Here is a 16,021-nt window from a genome sequence, read left to right as displayed (position 1 = left end):
GCACACAGCTGCCCAAAAAGGTGATCGCTGTATGATACAGTATCTCCTTACTGCAGGAAAATTGGGAAAAAGAAACAGATATAATCTGTTATTTCTACTTAAAGGGAAAAAACAGGACACATGACTGGTTCGCCCAAAAGTCACTTCACCGTCTGCATTTGTTTGCACTAATGCTAGCAAGTCAAAAAGGAAACAGTAAACACAGTATATTAATCAAAAAGAAGTCCAAATTGACCAAAGGCTATTGCAGTGGAGGAGGAAACACTCACAAAAAGTCCACATCTGCTCATGTTATCATTTTAAGAGGATTACGTCTCTCTAAATCTCACCAGCCCTGAAGAATGGCATGTTCTTTGCAACTTTTTGATGTTGCGACACCACTGTTTGAGTCGGGCCCTTTGGAAAAATGAAAAATCAGAGTAAAATAACTCATGCCCACTCACTGACTGGCCTTATTGTGGCAATGAAAATAGTAATATCACACTCAGATAACTGAAGCAGTGTGTTTGAACAACATGTCCTTGGACCTTTGTCGCATGTTCTCTTCCAAGATTTGGCTCCATCTATCTTGATGAAATTTCACTCACACCAAATAGATTTAGCAGTGCCCCAGAAATACAACAGAAAGGCAGGAAGTGGACTTTACGCCCTCCATTTGAAATTGTGTCACAATGGGAGTATGCCTGTTTGTCTGGAACAGTCTTTCTATCTGGAAAACCAGCAGCAGACTCTAAGTTAATGAGCCTCTGTTTGGCCCTTAGGGGCTAGTGTATGTCTATATCTCCAGAGCCATTTTCTGAATTTGTTAACCTCATAATAATTGTGTGAGGTTCTTGCTATTCATATAAGTATTGTGACATCTTCTAATCCTAAACCTGTTAATAAGCAGCAGTTTTCAACAGATGTTATACAAATAAAGAGAAACTTATTCTGAGAGAGCATCACTGTCATGTGAGTGACCTCCATGTCTTCTGAGCCATAACCAGTTTAATAGAGGGCATCTTCTCACATTCATCTGAGAATCAGAGCTGAGATCTTAGAAGCAACCCATGAACGATAATTGACAGTATGTTGTGACATCCAAAGGAAAGGGGATTGGGTGAAAACAAGTACTGTATGATGCTAAGAATATGTAAATATATAGTCTACAGGGTCTACAGGTTTAGATTAGATAAGATACTTTATCTTATCTTATCCCAGATATTTGTTTTATCTAATTGAATGTTGATTCTTGTCCAAGGAGCATTGGTACATAGCATGCTTTCTTTTACTACATCCAGAACAATTCATCCAATAATGCTACTAGAGAGAAACTAACCGCTGTCTCAGCAGTTCAGAAAAAAAGAAAAAAAAAAAACATTTACCGGAAACCAAACAAAATGTACTTTTAGGAAGACTGATTTACAGCCACCAAGAGATAAGTTGTTCTCCAAAAGCTAAGCATTTAACCATGATCTCGACTGTTCCTGCAATTTTAACCACAGTGTTTTCTTTTTCTTGCCAAAAGCTTTGTCAGTGGTTACTGTTACATGGCCCGGACTTAATCTAACAAACTCTTTGCCTTAAACCAACCACTGTGTTTCATTGGCTGTTTAAAATTAGAATTAAAGTCAAATAAAAATGTTATTTGGTGCTACTGGCCACTGTAGAGTATTGTTTGTACATATTTTTCCACACAGATTTTAGTAAAATCCCAATGTCTTTTTATATGTCCTCTGTGATTTACATTATCATTATGCACATATTGTTAGTGCACATGCACTGGTTGTAATTGTAATTACTCTTTATAATCTTGGTTTTTGTATGTGTGAAAAAGTTGAAAAACATCTTTTGTAGCTCCAGAGGGAGATGTATGAAGTCTGAGTATAAGAGGGGGGCGGTGAAGACTGCAACTTCGACAGGGAGGAATATTGGGGGGGGGGGGCATTAGAAAGAAGTGAGTTTACCAGACCTCAGTAGCCTGCTCCTCATCTCTGTTTAGGCCACATTAGCCTCTCCCAGCATAACACATCTGAACCTCCATCTGAAGTAGTCGTGGTCGGGTTGCATTATGGGTAATGTAGACATCAGATTTTGACAAGGAAGAAGAATGCATCTAATAAAAAATACAATATGTGTTTTTGCTGTATCCACTTCTGTTCTAAAAAGCAATTTTGTTACTGTTCAGTGCAATGCTAAATTGGCACAATGCTCTTTAATAACTGCTATTCTGTTTATTTGGCAGGTTGATAGTTTGGGATATTTCATAGACAGTTTCGATATAAGGAATCTTTAGGAGTTCAAATTCGAGATGACGGATGTAGTATCAATGATTGTAGGTTTCTGAAGGCTTTCTATAGGATTACAGAAGCAAGAGTCTTCAGCATTGCAATTTTGCCCCTCAAGGAATACTTTCTTGTGCTTTCATCACCAGCACTGCTACAAGCTTTGAACACAACACAGACATATTACCTATAATGTCGATACAGCGAGTAGGGATATGAATGAATAATTGATTATTTAACTAGGTGAAATGATCAAGGTTGTCAAATATTGGGGGGAACATTATGCTGTTTGTTTGTATTTGTTTTTTGGAAGGATTTTTTTAGTACATTTATTTTTTTTCTGTTGTAAAGAAGCAGAACTAATGCTGGTAACACACTTTCCTGTCTGCTGTTTTGTGCTGAGCTGGTGGGGTACATTAAATAGCTTCCTGCTGTGTCCACAACTGAACCTGATGGGAGCAGTGATAGAAATGGACAATAATCTTTTTTACAAGTTCTACTATCTACTATAACTCCCAAGTTTAGGGTCTGTCCTATTTTTATTTGCAAACTAAGCCACCTGTCCTCTTCCAACATGAATAAATGTAACCTAGACAAGAGTTGTATAGTGTGTCTCCCCATTACTTGTTGGTTATTGTAACAGAATGCTTCCTATCACATTAATCTCAAAATGTAAACACATTCAGTAATGTGTTAACAGTGATATAAGTGGAGGCACTTGACTGCAATAATGGATTAGGGCTTTAAACTCACTCTTTTTTTTTTTTTCACCCACATATATCACGCCTAATCAATGGTACAGCTTCAGCTTTAACCCTCGCCTTGCAGGCTCTGACTGCTTGTCTCAGTCTTTCACACTTTTCAACTGTGAGCAGCTCTTTTACACTTGAACTTTTATGTACTGTTTGAAGTTATTATAGTTTAATATTATATGCAGATGATTATGTGGGAAATTGGATAATGTCACCATTTAAGGTCAGAGCCGTCAGACTGACTGACATCAGATGAATGGCAACGTGCCAGCTCGACAGTAGGTTTTAAAACCTCAATAATTAAATACAAAGACATTTTTAAGGGCTCTTAAAATGGCTAGAGAACAACCCACAGGAAAAGTGCAACAGCCATTCTGTCTCTAAAGCTTTTAACCCACAGCTCTGCCAGCAAGTGAACGTTACTCAAATGTATTGATAGGGTTTAGACGGAAAACTCATATCCTTTATAGAGTTGTATTTCCTATAGACCATAAGGCTTGTCAGATGCAACACTGTCTCTTGAAATATAATAATCAGTTATTTTAAACATTCAGCAAACCATTAGGACAGATACATCAAGTCATTGATGCATCCATCATTCATGCCAGGTTTTCCCGGTTTTAGTACAACATATACGGTAGTACCACTTTATGCATGCTCTATCTTGGTCCTAGTTTTTCCTAGTCATATCTAAGTAAACACTGCTAAACTAAAGGAATCTATCTAATTTAAGAAATCTAAAGTTTCTTAAAAAGGTGTTAGGCCAACATGTACTGCCAGAACAGCCCCAGTGCACCTTGACATTGATTCTACTGGAGGGTTTGAACGCCATTATTGCAGAAGACTTGGTGTTTTGATGATGGTGGTAAAGAGCACCATCTAACATGGACTAACATATTAGTCCACAGTCTCTGAAAGTTGTACAGTCGTAGTGAGATCATAGCCATAGCATATAATTGACATCATTTTCAAACCCATCAAACCATTCAGTGACCTCTTGACACTATGCAAGCATAATCGTCCTGGATGAGACCACTCCCATCAGGGAGAATCTGTCATAAGCTATCATACACTAACACTCAGAACAACTTTGCATTTGTTTGCACTGACTTTTCCATTTAATGTGGCAAAGAGGACCCAAACAATACCAGCAAAATGCCCCCCACATCATAACAGAAACACTAGATCCCCTCACTCTGGTGGTCCGGCACTCAGGTTTTGCCTTCAGTTTGTCATCTATGTGTACCTAAACACGAAAAAAGCAGGTTATGAGCTGGTTTGTCTGTTCACCATGGGTACTGCCTTCATCAAATGAGATTCATGACAAACCCCATACAAGAGGCCAGCCAATATGCTAGGTAATAGCATGCTTGGCAGTACTTATCTGTCTCCATTAAAGACACAGGTCATATCCCACAATGTCAAAACCATTAAATCAAAAAATATAGCATGATCACTGGCTGGAGCTGGTCACTGTTGCAGTTACAAAACAGCACTTATAGCAGAGGGACATTAAAAATAGTTTATCTGATAACAGTCCTAGAAGCTATGACAAACCTCAATCAAAAAATGAAATTATTAGACAAGTTATGAGCATTTTGCATATTCATGACAGCTGCTGCTGTTTTTTTTTTTTTTTTTTTATGTAACCATTATCAGTTTGAATACCACTAGGGATCACTTCTTACTGTCCTATTTTGAAATGAATATGAAATGCAATTACCTTGTGCTGCAGTTGGCACCTTGATATGAAATGGTCATCATGTAACTGATGCACCTTTTGCCATTTCAAGTTAATGCTGCAGGAAAATGCTTATCTGACCTAAAAAGACTTGCACTGCACAATTGTGCTTAATTCTGTATCATTTCTAGCCTTTGTATGGATCTGTCAAAATAAGCTCCTCTGCACATTTATCATGTAGATAAGATCAAAGCTTGGACAGTTAACCAACTTGCCTGGGATTCGTTTCTTATTTTTCATAACGGGGGAGGCAACAGTGATTCAGTTAGAATTCCACAACACCTATGAACGTATGTGACCCTCTGCTAGATTAATGTCTTCTTCAGGACCTGCAATCCTGGACTAAGCGTCACTGCTTGAGATTCATGTCTCAGCTCTGACCACCATGCCAGAGAGTCAATGACCTAATCAGCAAGCTTTAATAAACCAAGCTTGGTGTAAAAATATTGGCTGATTTGCATTTGCCAGGGCTCAAGTTGGTGTTAATGTCTCATTTTGTCTGACCAAAAGTCTAAATCGAAAGCTATTAAGTTCTCAATGATAAACAGACAAATCGACAAATCATTTTTTTCTTTCAATCACAAATTAATTAATCTACAAATTGTTTCATCTGTAAAGTCTTCAATACCAGGGACCTTATGAAATGAATCTGGATCCATTAAATCGATATTTTCAAAAGATGTGCATGTGGATTACAAGATGTCAGAATGCCTTGCTATTTCTGATACTTGCAAAAATAAACTCAACATTTACAGATCTAATGTAAATTAAATATGGTCCGTCTTTATTTTAAAAAATAGTAAGTCACGGAAGTCTTTCATTGTTAGTTCATCGAAGAAAGAAAGGCAAGAAAAGCTGAGAAATAAACTCTCAAAGCCAGCCTCTAATGGCCACTGTTCCCAGCTGAGAAATACTGCTCCTGATGTTTGATTTAAGAACTCTTTCTGCAAAATTGTGCTTATTTCAAGTTTCTTTTATTCTGTTGGCAGTGGTGGATAATGTGTGAGCTCAGTTTTCTGTCCATATAAGCCTTGGATGTCACAGAAAATACACAGAATGTGACATAAATGGGTTGAGTCATCCAAACAGCCCATAGTTTCTGCCCTTTTGCAGTTTGGTCTTGGCCAATTAATTTAGACAGATGGCTAAACTGGATCGAATCAACATGTTTAGAGCAAAATTCATTTCGACAAAATTCATTTGTTGTTGTACGTGTAAATATACAGGTGCTGGGGTTTGTCACTGTTTCTGCCTATTCTATTCTATTACCAGCTGAATCAGGATGAATAAATGCATCACTGAAATAAATGTCATTAGAAAGAAAAGTTAATTTACAATGAAAGCTCTTCCATTCAGCTTTCCTTACTGGCATCTCCTTTCACTTTCTAAAGAGGATATTAATAATGAAGAAAGGAATGAGATATAGCATAATGCATATTCCTGCCTCTGTTAAGCAAGAAAGCTGATGCCAATTAAAATGAGAATCATCCTTTCTGGCCATCACCAGAAAGGATGGTGGGTATAATTATATTAGTTAGAGCTGTAAAGTCAGGATTGAAATTGACACATCTGTATAGTGACAAAGAGACACTGAGAGCCAACAACATGTATAGCTCTCCTTTTTAGGACAGGAGATTGTTGTGGATTGTTGCCACAAAAATCAATATTTCAGCTTCATTCAATTACTTTGAGAGCAGGTATCTCAGTAACACTACTGACTGATGATCTGCTGAGGATGGTCACTTTGGAGTATTTTAATGCTAGTGTAAAACTTTGAATACAAATAGAAGGAAAGTAGGTATTTGTTGTAGGAGTCTTGCTGTGTAATAAATATTATGGATTTGGACACGATATATTGCAGTGAGTAGAAATGCATCACTAGGAAGCCAAACAATATTCACACTCTGATCCATGTAGAAGAGGAAAATGAGCTTTTGTTCATATTTATATGCACACACGCATGCACATGCACATTTAAGCTTGTGCGCATATGCGTAAAGCTCCTTTACATAGCCCATCATACGGTACTGGTACGAGTCGGGAAATTTATGTTAATCAATGAATATTAACTAATTAAAATTTACAAATGCAAGTTTTATTTCTTTTTGCGTTAACATAAATATAGGAGCCGTGATCTGCCATCACATACTCACATAGCAAATGGATCAAGGAAGAAACGCCTGACAAACTCCTTCAGTTTGATTAATGTGACGCGACTGTTTTAATCAAATACCTAATGGGGCAAGTTGTATTATTTTCTTTTGTCCAGTATTTGCTAAATTACATTTTTAAAAAGCCGTTGTCGTTACTTACCCAAAGTTATGAGGTGAAACAGATATAATCCCCACAGATCCATCTCTGTGTTATGAGAAATCAGATTACACGCCGAACCTGCACCTACAGCTGTATAATTACACTGCAAGAAGAGGGTATCCTGTTATGCATGTGGAGATCATTATTAGCGCAAAGAGAATAATCGCTTTAAAAAATCCTTAGATTCCTTTATCTTGTTGTTGCAGTCTTTTTTTTTTCTTAGAATCCCATCAGTTTCTTCCAAGATGCAGTTGCAGTCGCGCTTTTGCGCAAAGTCATAGCCATGCGTAATAATGAGAGTGAAAGTTGTCCTGTGCGCTGTATGGTCCTGTATTGTTAGAGGAGAGAGCCTTCTGTTGCGCGTCGAGGTGGTCGCGCTAGTCCTTGAGTCTGCTGCTAGAGAGATGCTGAGTGCTGCCGGGAAGAACCACTGTCATGAGGGAGGGAGAGAGTGAAAAGTGTTTGTGCAGGAAAGGTCATTAAACAGCCGGGTTACATGATGGGCTTCTGTAGCGGTAATAAAGTCTGACATACGGTGAAGTCCGCAGCAAAAACCGTCATAATGACATTGAGAGTGGTACTAATAGTGTGTGTATAGTAGTTTAGAATGAACTTTACCAGCTTTCTGGTAATTTTATAACAATTTACTGTACTTTAATGGTATATTTTATAGTATTACCCCCCGATATACACTTTTACATAAATTCACTCAAAATATACTAAAAGATTTCTACTTTACACTTTATTTTCACCGGTTAGCCTTTTCACAATTTGTCATTAATTGTCTTGTGCGGGATCATTAGCTCAAGGTCTAACACTTGTTATTCATTTTTCTTGTATATTATAAAATAAAGTTCCTGTGGCAATACGCCAATGAATAAGACAGAAAGACCTTTTAAAATGTGGGTTGGCAGGTTAAACTGAAGGACTGAGGATTGTGTTGAAAACCTTGTGTATGTCTACTTTTCTAGGTCTGACATTTATCTCTCACCCTCCCAAAATCTCATCTAAGAGGTCTAATTTATTTTTTATGCCTCTGTTGTCAGTCACGATCAAATGTGTTTCTCCCTGAGAATTAAACAAAAAAGGAACATCAATGCAAGAAATTACAGAACTCACAGAAGAGGCAGATTTGGGGCACTTAGAAACAGAAATCTATTTCATTTTAGGTTTCCTGTGTGAAAAGTTTGTGCGCTGATAGTCCAAATTCATGTGGACATGTGGGAAATACAGACTAACAGTCCTAGTAGGTTCCTTCCTAATTTGTGTAGCTTTAGGTGTGAGCATAAATTGGCCATTTTACTCTCAGCAGCTATGAAAATAATAAGAATGACCAGAAGTTAAGCTTGTCAGTAAATCCAGAATGTCACTGGGACAACCAGCGTGTAGGTGGTAGATTCCAAATACATGTTAAATAAAACGTATATTATTGTATTTATCTGAAACTGTTAAATGTTTTCTTTTTGTTCCACATAGAATCAAAAATATTTGGCCCCCCACAGAGGGAGGTGGATTCAGTTCCTTGTCATTACCGATTTCCGGAGGTGCAAAGACTCTATTTTTTTGAGCCGTTCATTGTTTTGAAACAGATAGTTATTGATTCCTTAGTGTTAAGAATTCAACTTTCGCACCGTGTTCATTTTATGGTTCAGAACCCCTTTTTGCTCGAACATCAGTGAGCCAGTATGTGCAATTGGAGTTTGTTGACTCACCCTTTTAGTATGTCTCCAAAACAGCAACAGCAAATGGAGTTTCCAGATGATCCATGCAAACAAAGCTGGTGAGGAGTAGATAACAAAGGGTCACCATGTTGGATCTGCCAGACTCTGTGTGTGTGTGTGTGTGTGTGTGTGTGCGCACGCGTGTGTGCGTGCGTGTGCGCGCACGCGCTTTACTGTATGTGTTTGCATGTGTGTCATTGTCTGTAAAGCAACCCAGGGGTCCAAAAGGATGATCCAGCTGTGTACCAAGACAGACTGAAGACCTCTGAAGAGCCATTTTAGACTGCTGGTGTTATCTTTACAGCCATTCATGGATGCTCTACTACAGCCTTTCACTGGATTAACATGAATTGGAAACATTAATTCAAGCATTTTTAGAGTCATAGTTGTTTCATTTTCTTATTTTATTTTATTTTTTTATTTTTTGCTGAGGCCTCAAATTGGAAAATGTCTTTACGCCTCAATGGTTGTAATTTTAACTCTCTAACAAGCTTGCAATGAGAATATTTGGAACAATACATTACCATCTCTATTGGGAGATGGAGTACTTAAATGTAGGGAGATGGGCTCTGAAAATGCTTTATGAATCTTTAAAGAGTGAGTCATTGCCATAGGGATCTTTTGCTAAAGTACATATTTGTGATGCTTCTGCATTTGTAATTCAAATAAACATTAAATTTTGCAAGAATGAAGAAAGGCACATCAACAGTTTAGGGAGAGTAGAGGGAAAATATTTGTTTTCTTCAAAACCATTGAAGACTACGGCTCACGCCCAGTGGTTTGTGGGTGCATTAGTGGTGGTCTATTTTACCCTCAAATGTACAAATAGCAACATTAGGAAATCTCAATCACCTTATCTGCTATTTCTCTAGTAGAAATATGGCACATGCATTAGTTTCTGAAGGCACTGGCCTCTCTCTTTTTTTTTTTCTGTCCTCAGGGTGTTAAGTTACTGTCAATAGGTCTAGGGTCTCATACGTCTCTAACAATCTTTCAATATGGAAAGTAGGTGGTGCTTTAACATGTAGATGGACAGCTCACTTCTTGCTTCAGGCAAAGGGACATTGATTTCCTATCTTTGTGAGCCAGAGCAGCATGGACACAACATTAATGAGGGATTAGTTATTGTACCCATAATCATTGCTATGTCAAATTGCCAGAACTGGGTGATGAAGAGGGACTTTGTAAATATTTGTTGGAACAGCTTTAACAGCTTAACAGCTATGCTCACTGCCAAATGCCGACTTGTAACTTCAGCATGATGAATTAAAGCATAGTGGCCTCATTTCACTTTGCTTCAAAGTAGAGTGTCCCATTTGATGCATACCTATCCTTTGTTTTGCTGTGGGAGTTTTTAAAGCTCCTACACATCATTGGCACAGCCACACAGGTGTTTTCATTTATTTTGCCTGATTAGACCTCATTCGGGTTGAAGCTGGGCAGAGCCTGACTGGAATTTATTTGAGGTCACCAACTATTAATAGACCTTTTTATATAACATTAACTTATTACATTAACATTTGCTCAGTTCTATTGAAGTGTCTTAATAAGCCATGACAGTAATCAAGCCTGCACAGTGCCAGAACTCTGAACACACACACACACACACACACACACACACACACACACACAGCTAGAGGGAATTTAGCCATCAACTAACAAAAGATCTATAAATACTCAGCCACATTTGAAACAATGAAATTTTGTGTCAAAATTTGTTAATTTAGGTCGAAGTGCACAAATGGGGGGATTCACTTGTGGGGTGAAAGTAATTATGTGCATTTTTTTTTAAAATCAGACTTTACTTCAGTGAACTTGACATGCATATTCAAGATTTAGGGTTTTCCAACCATGACAGGAGAGTCAGAGTGGTGTCAGTCAAGCGGTTTGTAAACACCTACACAACCCTGATAACACTAATCCAGTTAAATGTTTTAATTATGTGGAATTTGTGGTAATTGTCTCTCTTTTTTACGTAGTCGTATAATTTGAGATGTCATAGCTCTGTCTTTCTTTCAGAAGGCATTAGCTGCCATTCATTCTTGTGTGGTGTGGTAAATAATATAGTAATTTGCCTGGATGGATAATCCCAGTATTCATAAAGCCTCAATTTTCAAGTTCTTACTACACTGCTGAAGTTGAGAAATGTTGTATTAGGCTGTGAATTATGTTACTGTCAATCATCTGACCTCCTCAGGAGGAAATGAAGAATCTGAAAGTAATCCCTGAAAAGCATGTCACCTGACGGTTTTTATCTTCATCCATGCCATCACATTTGAGGAATTGCTTTTTGACTTGGTCAAATGAACACGAGTAAATAACTACATACCTCTCATTTAAAGGAGGAAAGGTAGTTTAGAGGTGGAGGACAAAAGTTCATGTAGCAGTGAACAGTAATGAGTGTGGTGACGTGTTTCAGCACTTCATTCTACACCTCCAAACATTGAGTTGACTAAGGAGAAGGGCATACGTATGCTGTGGTCCCAGGATAGTGATGTCATGTCTGTACTTGATTGCAAACAGAGTGGTGGTTGTTCTGTTTGAACCCTGGGGACACTTCCTCTTTCCCTTTCTTCCACCCTTAACAGCTCAGTGGGTCAGTAGACATGAAACAACTTCTTATCCACATTGTGTAGTTCTCTATTTCTTGAATAGTTGGAGTGACTTAATGAGATTTAATAAAGATTTTATTCCTGCAGGCGAGCTAATATTGGCAGCATATGCTCTTTTCAAATGCCAGAGGAGAAAATCTACCTTGTCATCTTCTGTGTTTGACAAAGAGGGACTCCAGTATTTGTCAAACATTGAGCAAAGTTTGGGTGTATGCATTCAAAGTGATCTGAGAAGGGTGTTTTACAGCCAGTGCCATGCCAAATAGAGCAGTGCTCAAATGGTGCCAGACTGCATGGCAGGCACTGGCACAGACGGTGCCTCTGTTACCTCTCATTACAACAGATGGTGTGTCTCATGCATACAGTGTGGAAGGTTATGTTACTGCTCTGTGGATGCCTAGTTGTCTTCAACCCAATTCAGACCACACAAGCAGGCACACACACATGTATGCAAAGACATGCATGGAGAGGAAGGGAGAGGGCACTGCTGAATTAATCAAGCAGTAAATGTTGAAAAGATGACAGAATAGTTTTCTAATGCTACAACACCAACACACTTAGAAAGGTGGGGGGGGTTCTAGTCATTCCTTTAGCGGCTGAATATAGGATCCATGTAATGGCTTCTGATTCCTCTAACTCTATTCTTTTTAAAATGTTGTGTTATATTTCACCTCAGGGTTCAACCACTATTACTCATGTAATTAAAGCTTAGTCTTCTAAAAGAGCAAAATGATCACATTACATTGGCTGTGACAGATGTTAATTTCTTTGGGTTTTTTTTAAACAGGGGCTATCTATCTCAGTGGTAGGTTTTTTGGGGGTGATAAGGTTATCCAAGAACATCTATCACTGATTTCCTGACACTCCTGGTGGCCAAAAATAATTAGATGGCACCTGGATCAACAGCTTTGTGTTTCAAGTTTGTAACTTATCTCCTGGGATTTGGTGAATGCGAGTGCAGACACTGAAACGTGTGTGGGTGAGTGCAAGTATGTGACTGCAGGATTTTCTGTTTATAAACGGCTAGTTGGCCTTTTTCTCTGACATTTCGATGAGAATTTCTGCTGTTTGCCACATCTTTTTAAGCAAGAAGCATTGAGCAGATGTTCGTGGGAAGTGATGCTGCTATCGGAAACCAGTTTGAAGCACAAAGTTGAAATGTTTTCAACTTTTTTTTACTTGGTACTGTGAATGCCTATTAAGCTTATAAGGTGAGCCTATAAAATTATGAAATGAGCACAAAATACTTTGTCCATAATACAGTATACAATGATGTGAAGATTATGCTCCTGTATTGAATTTGTGTATTTAGCAACAGTATGAATTTCTAAGTCATTTGCGTTGTAAGTGATCTGCTTTGGTCCCTTGTGTGTTCAGTGCTGTCATGGCTTTATCTTAAGCTGCCCCTACTGACTGTTGCTTTGTTGCTGCATTTGTTAGTGATTCAAGTTTCCAAGGTTGTTGCTTTCCTGATGCCTACACCCGTCCATTGAGTAGGGAGAGGCTGTTTTGTCTGGGCTGCATGCTCATATCCAGACCAGCTTAGCCTGGTTGGTTACGGAGTCTGTCATGTCATGAAGCAGGGCTTGAAGCTCCAAAATTCTGGACCATAGATCGATAACAGACCATTGGATAGTCAACAAACAGATCTGCAGATAATTAGACGTGATCCAAGATGTGGTCAGCCCAGAGACCAAAACTGACTCACGTCAACATCAGAGCTCATACTAGGTCTATTCTGAAGATTGAGTTGGAGTGTTCAGAATAGAGTAGCAGGCCGTACCAAGTTCACAACACAACAGGGTGTGTTTGACAACTAGACTTAGCCTTGGTCAGTTCTGACTGACCATCTGGTATAGTATGAAACTTTGTCTGTAGAATATATAGCACAAGTCTTCAGAGCCTGTTAAAAATATTAAGCCTGTGCATGTATTCACAGAATCTGGGTTATCATATGAAACCTAGGCATCATATTATGGTTAATTCCGCATATACGTGTAGGTAATTACAGCTCATTTGTTATGAGACTAAAGGTCTAAAACGTAGTCTTCAGTAAGACTCTTCTATTTATTGCACATAGCGTGAAAGTGGTTACAGATGAGTGACTAAGCAACCAACCCTGATATATTCACCAGTATCAATGACTGTTTCACTGAAGCTGCACAACAGCAACTCTGTCATCTGCAGAATTTAGAGCAGCCTTCTAAATATCACTGATTTGATGCATCAGTTGACCTGACCACAAGCTGACTCACAGTTTGTCAATTGACTCACTGCACTTTTTTCCTTTAACCATTAAAAGTTTTCTTTGTCGTGTTTCTTCCTGTTTTTGATACTACACTTTCAAAATATGGGTACTCACTTGCAACAATAACAGCTGGACCTACAAAATTAATGGAACATCCAATCAAACACATACTCCTGACAAACACTAATAATAATTAGAGTCATATTAGAGGTCATTTACAATTTAAGGGCAAAGGTGTGGCAGGCAGTACTGGATCCTTAAAAAAGACCAAATCAGAGAAATGACTACTGACTGAGTATTTGGCTGACAGAGCTATCGGATGCTGGACAGGCAGGACGCTCTGTGGTGTACTAGGTTTTTATGACTCAACTATGATTATGACACACACACAGTTTTACTTTCCTCACTGTGTAGAAATGTCATATTTTCAAAGCACAGATAACAAATAGACATTAAAATGTGAATGTTATTGGTTATACAAGAGACTTGTTAAAATGAAAGTATTTCTATTTAAGAAGATGGACAGCTGGAAGACCTGAGTCATATGTAAGTAGGCCCTGCTCCCTTTATAACTGTTGGTATGAAAAAGGCAACTCTAGAAAAAGCAGCTTCTAGTCAACATGAACCTTTCATTAACATATTGATGTTATGGTGAGAGATGACGCTCATTTTAGGCACATGTCTTTATGAACTGTGTTCTAACACTAACCTGACCTGGACATTGCTTCATTGATGTTGTTCAGGCCAGTTGTATATGTGAGTCCTCTGGGACAAACACAATTTGCCAAATGAGAAGGCAAAATCTGGTGAGGGCAAAGGTCAAAAGGGGAACCACTGATGTTTTCCATACTAGTTGTAAAGCTAACAACTCAGCAGCAATGTTTTCTCTAGCACTCTAAATTGAAAACTTATTACTTTGGCAGTTATCTCAGTCACCTGACATGAGAGCACACTTTTATTATTTTAACCATAGAATTGTGGTATATATTTATGTATGTACCTCTGCATATTTACAAGCAAAAAAAATAAAGTGCATGTACTTATATTTCACGCATAGAAATACATAAATTATTGTTTTCATATGGCACTTCACATAATTTCCATAATGTATTCTATCTCAAACTCTTTGAAATCATCACCACTTTCATTTCTCCCCAAACAAGCTGAAGTAGCAGTTTACCTTGTGTCTTTATTTAATAGGCTGCAGAGTGAGTAGTTGAAGACAGGATGCCTGTCTTCAGCAGGAAAATAAATTTGCAAGTTATAATGAGCCCTGCTTTCTATTCAAGTACTTATTCATGAAATTAGCTGTTTGGCAGTGTGAATGGGTACAACTCTGAAAATTCACATTTACACACTCTTTTTATTTCCTATTAGTATGATAATGCTACTTGTTGGTTCTCGTTAACTGGCTATTTAGCATCTGCTCGTTGGGAGTTGAGGATGAGTTGGAAAGGGATTTATTGTGTGTTGAAGTACAAAGATGTAGAGTATTTTATGGTCTCCACATGTGAGCATTCTTTTTCTGTAGCTCCAGCCATATATATGATGTATGTTAGGCATATGGCGGCTTCTGCATCAGGTTGTGATTCGCTCTTTTGGCCCTGAGGCAAAGCAATGTGATCCTTCAACTCACGAGGAATTTAAAACTCTATAGTTTTTTTTGTTTTTTTTTTTACAGCTCTCTGTGTTGCTTATACTGGCCTGAGGTTTCCATGAATATTGCACTGTACCATGCTCTGTGATAAACTCCATGTTGTGTGCAGTGTATCCCATTACTCAATGAATTATAGATCAAGGTTATGACAGAGGGATACCTCATGTTGGGTGTAGTTCAGATTAGGGAGTCACTGCTGAGATACTAATTCTGAGTAAACTTAAAAATCAATTACCAATCAGGTAATAGTGCTATTGTCTATTGGCTATTGACCCTCAACTGAGCCCTGCTGTTAGTTTCTGTTTCTGTGTTTTTCCAGTCTACCTCTATACGTTATGTTTAGAATAATGGTGGCAGATGTGCTCCTCAAAAATTGTGGTTATTTGTGAAACAGTGGGTCTTTTGTTTCGGAAAAAGTAAATAAAAGCAGGCTTATCATTTTCAGTCATCGACCATTTAATTTACTGGCATAAACAAAAACTGACATTCACTCTGTAGTAGTTGAAACCCGATTTGTTTTTTGTTTTTTTTTAAATGAACAAAAAAAGGCCACAAATATATATATTTTTTTCAGTTTCACCACAGATTCCTGTCTCGTTTGTCTCCACAGCATCATTTAAAGTTAGACTGTACAAAGTTTATTGAAAGAGTAGAAAGATTCAGTGTTTTATGGTGCATTTCATCAAATATATCATGTTCATCTCAACATTTAC

At 38.0% G+C, this 16,021-nt stretch overlaps 1 protein-coding gene across 1 annotated transcript in view; it reads right to left on the bottom strand.

Annotated features, from left to right (window-relative positions):
• The window catches only part of gfra4b (GDNF family receptor alpha 4b), a 42,135-nt gene extending 33,257 nt beyond the window's left edge, over positions 1-8,878 (bottom strand). The window contains exons 1-2 of the mRNA XM_026331200.1: positions 8,783-8,878; positions 7,071-7,500 (exon numbers count right to left, since the gene is read on the bottom strand). Of these exons, the coding sequence (XP_026186985.1) occupies positions 7,071-7,113 (43 nt within the window). The 5' untranslated portion in view covers positions 7,114-7,500; positions 8,783-8,878. The remainder of the gene's footprint in view (positions 1-7,070; positions 7,501-8,782) is intronic.
• Between the last annotated feature and the right edge of the window lie 7,143 nt (positions 8,879-16,021).

Source organism: Mastacembelus armatus, chromosome 10, assembly GCF_900324485.2.
Source record: "Mastacembelus armatus chromosome 10, fMasArm1.2, whole genome shotgun sequence".
Taxonomy (NCBI): Eukaryota; Metazoa; Chordata; class Actinopteri; order Synbranchiformes; family Mastacembelidae; genus Mastacembelus; species Mastacembelus armatus.
This window is presented reverse-complemented; position numbering and strand designations above follow the sequence as displayed.